The 1,400-nt window shown below is 62.1% G+C and overlaps 1 protein-coding gene across 1 annotated transcript in view; it reads right to left on the bottom strand.

Annotated features, from left to right (window-relative positions):
• TRMU (tRNA 5-methylaminomethyl-2-thiouridylate methyltransferase) overlaps positions 1-1,400 on the bottom strand; it is an 18,076-nt gene extending 16,676 nt beyond the window's left edge. Inside the window, exon 1 of the mRNA XM_011380730.2 lies at positions 1,077-1,400. Coding sequence (XP_011379032.2) covers positions 1,077-1,305 — 229 coding nt within the window. The 5' untranslated portion in view covers positions 1,306-1,400. The remainder of the gene's footprint in view (positions 1-1,076) is intronic.

Here is a 1,400-nt window from a genome sequence, read left to right as displayed (position 1 = left end):
CCCACGTCTCCCAAAAGACGTCACACGCCTTGTCAGGAACTTGCATTGTCTACTCAACCTAATCTAGGGCTCCACCTACTCCTCCACCCCACCCCACCCCCACCCCCGTCTCCTGCCACCTCCTTCTGGCCAGATTCCAGCCAACACTCCCGTGCCCCTGTGCTTGCCTGCGGCCAGCACACCCGCAATTCTTTGCCCAGTGAAACCCTACTCTTCCTTCAAGCCTCAGCTCAAACAGCACCACGTCCAGGATGCGTTCATTCGCCCTTCCTCGCAACTGTAAACGCTTAGTTTGCCTATAATTCCATTTAGCACTTTTTATTTATCATACCTAATAGCTACAGTTGTGAAGAATATGTACTAACGGCCACTAACGTTTTCTGAGTATCTGATAGGTGCTGGACACTGAAGTAAACGCTTTACATGTATTATGTCATTTAACCCTTCCAGTACCCCGGTGAGGTAGGTGTCATCTCCATTACGGAGGGGCAAGAACCCCGCACCCGCTCTGCATTCCAAGGGCCTAGCACCAAAGGTGGCCCAGGGCGGAGGCTCCACGGACGCCACTGAGGGGTGAGGCCTCGCAATGAGGGAGGGCCGTGCAGACAGAGAATTCGGACTGGCAGTTACTCTCGGTGCCCTTGACGTGTCTGGAGGAAACGCTAGTGCTTTTGAGGAAGTGTCTGTCATCCACTGGACGGAGAACACAGACGACCTTTAAGGCGCAGACCGCCCATCGGTACTCCGTCGCACACGTCGCCTGGCGGCCGCCTCGGGACTCAAAAGGACAGGACCTCTACGGACCGGCCACTGTGCCCAGAGGTCAGCTTCCCTCACGACTGCGCGTGGCCTCCCAGGTTAAGGGCGGACGCCGCCGCCGCCCCGGGCGCGGAACCTCGGAGCCGGGGAATCGCGCCGCACGCGCCCCGAGTCGGAGATTCACAGTCCGCGGCGTCGGCAACCTGGGCGGTTGGCGGCCTAAGTGGCCCGAAGCAGTGGGGACCTCGGTCCCAGAGGAGGCGACGCCCAAGGCCACGCAGGACGGGAGCGAGACACTGCACACAGGGCCGCCTCACCTCTCCGCCTCAGCAGCAGCGCGGCCACGGCGCTGTCCACGCCGCCGGACAGGGCGCACACGACGTGCCGCGCCGCCAGCATCTGCGCGCCGTCAACTTCTCCAACTATCGCCGCCGCTTCCGCGCCGCGCAGGAAGTCCCGCCCCCATTGCGACGCGGCTGTGGTCCGGCCGGAAGTGAGTGCCGGACGGCCGCGTTCCGCCTGGTCAGCCCTTCGCCGCACTTCCATGCCCGAGCCCCGTCGTCCGCCCTAGTCCACGCTCCGCTGTCCTTTTCTTTCCTGGGCGCGCTCTGCTGCCTAACACTCAGTACCGACGTGTGTGT

The sequence above is a fragment of the Pteropus vampyrus genome, unplaced genomic scaffold, assembly GCF_000151845.1.
Source record: "Pteropus vampyrus isolate Shadow unplaced genomic scaffold, Pvam_2.0 Scaffold401, whole genome shotgun sequence".
Lineage (NCBI taxonomy): Eukaryota > Metazoa > Chordata > Mammalia > Chiroptera > Pteropodidae > Pteropus > Pteropus vampyrus.
This window is presented reverse-complemented; position numbering and strand designations above follow the sequence as displayed.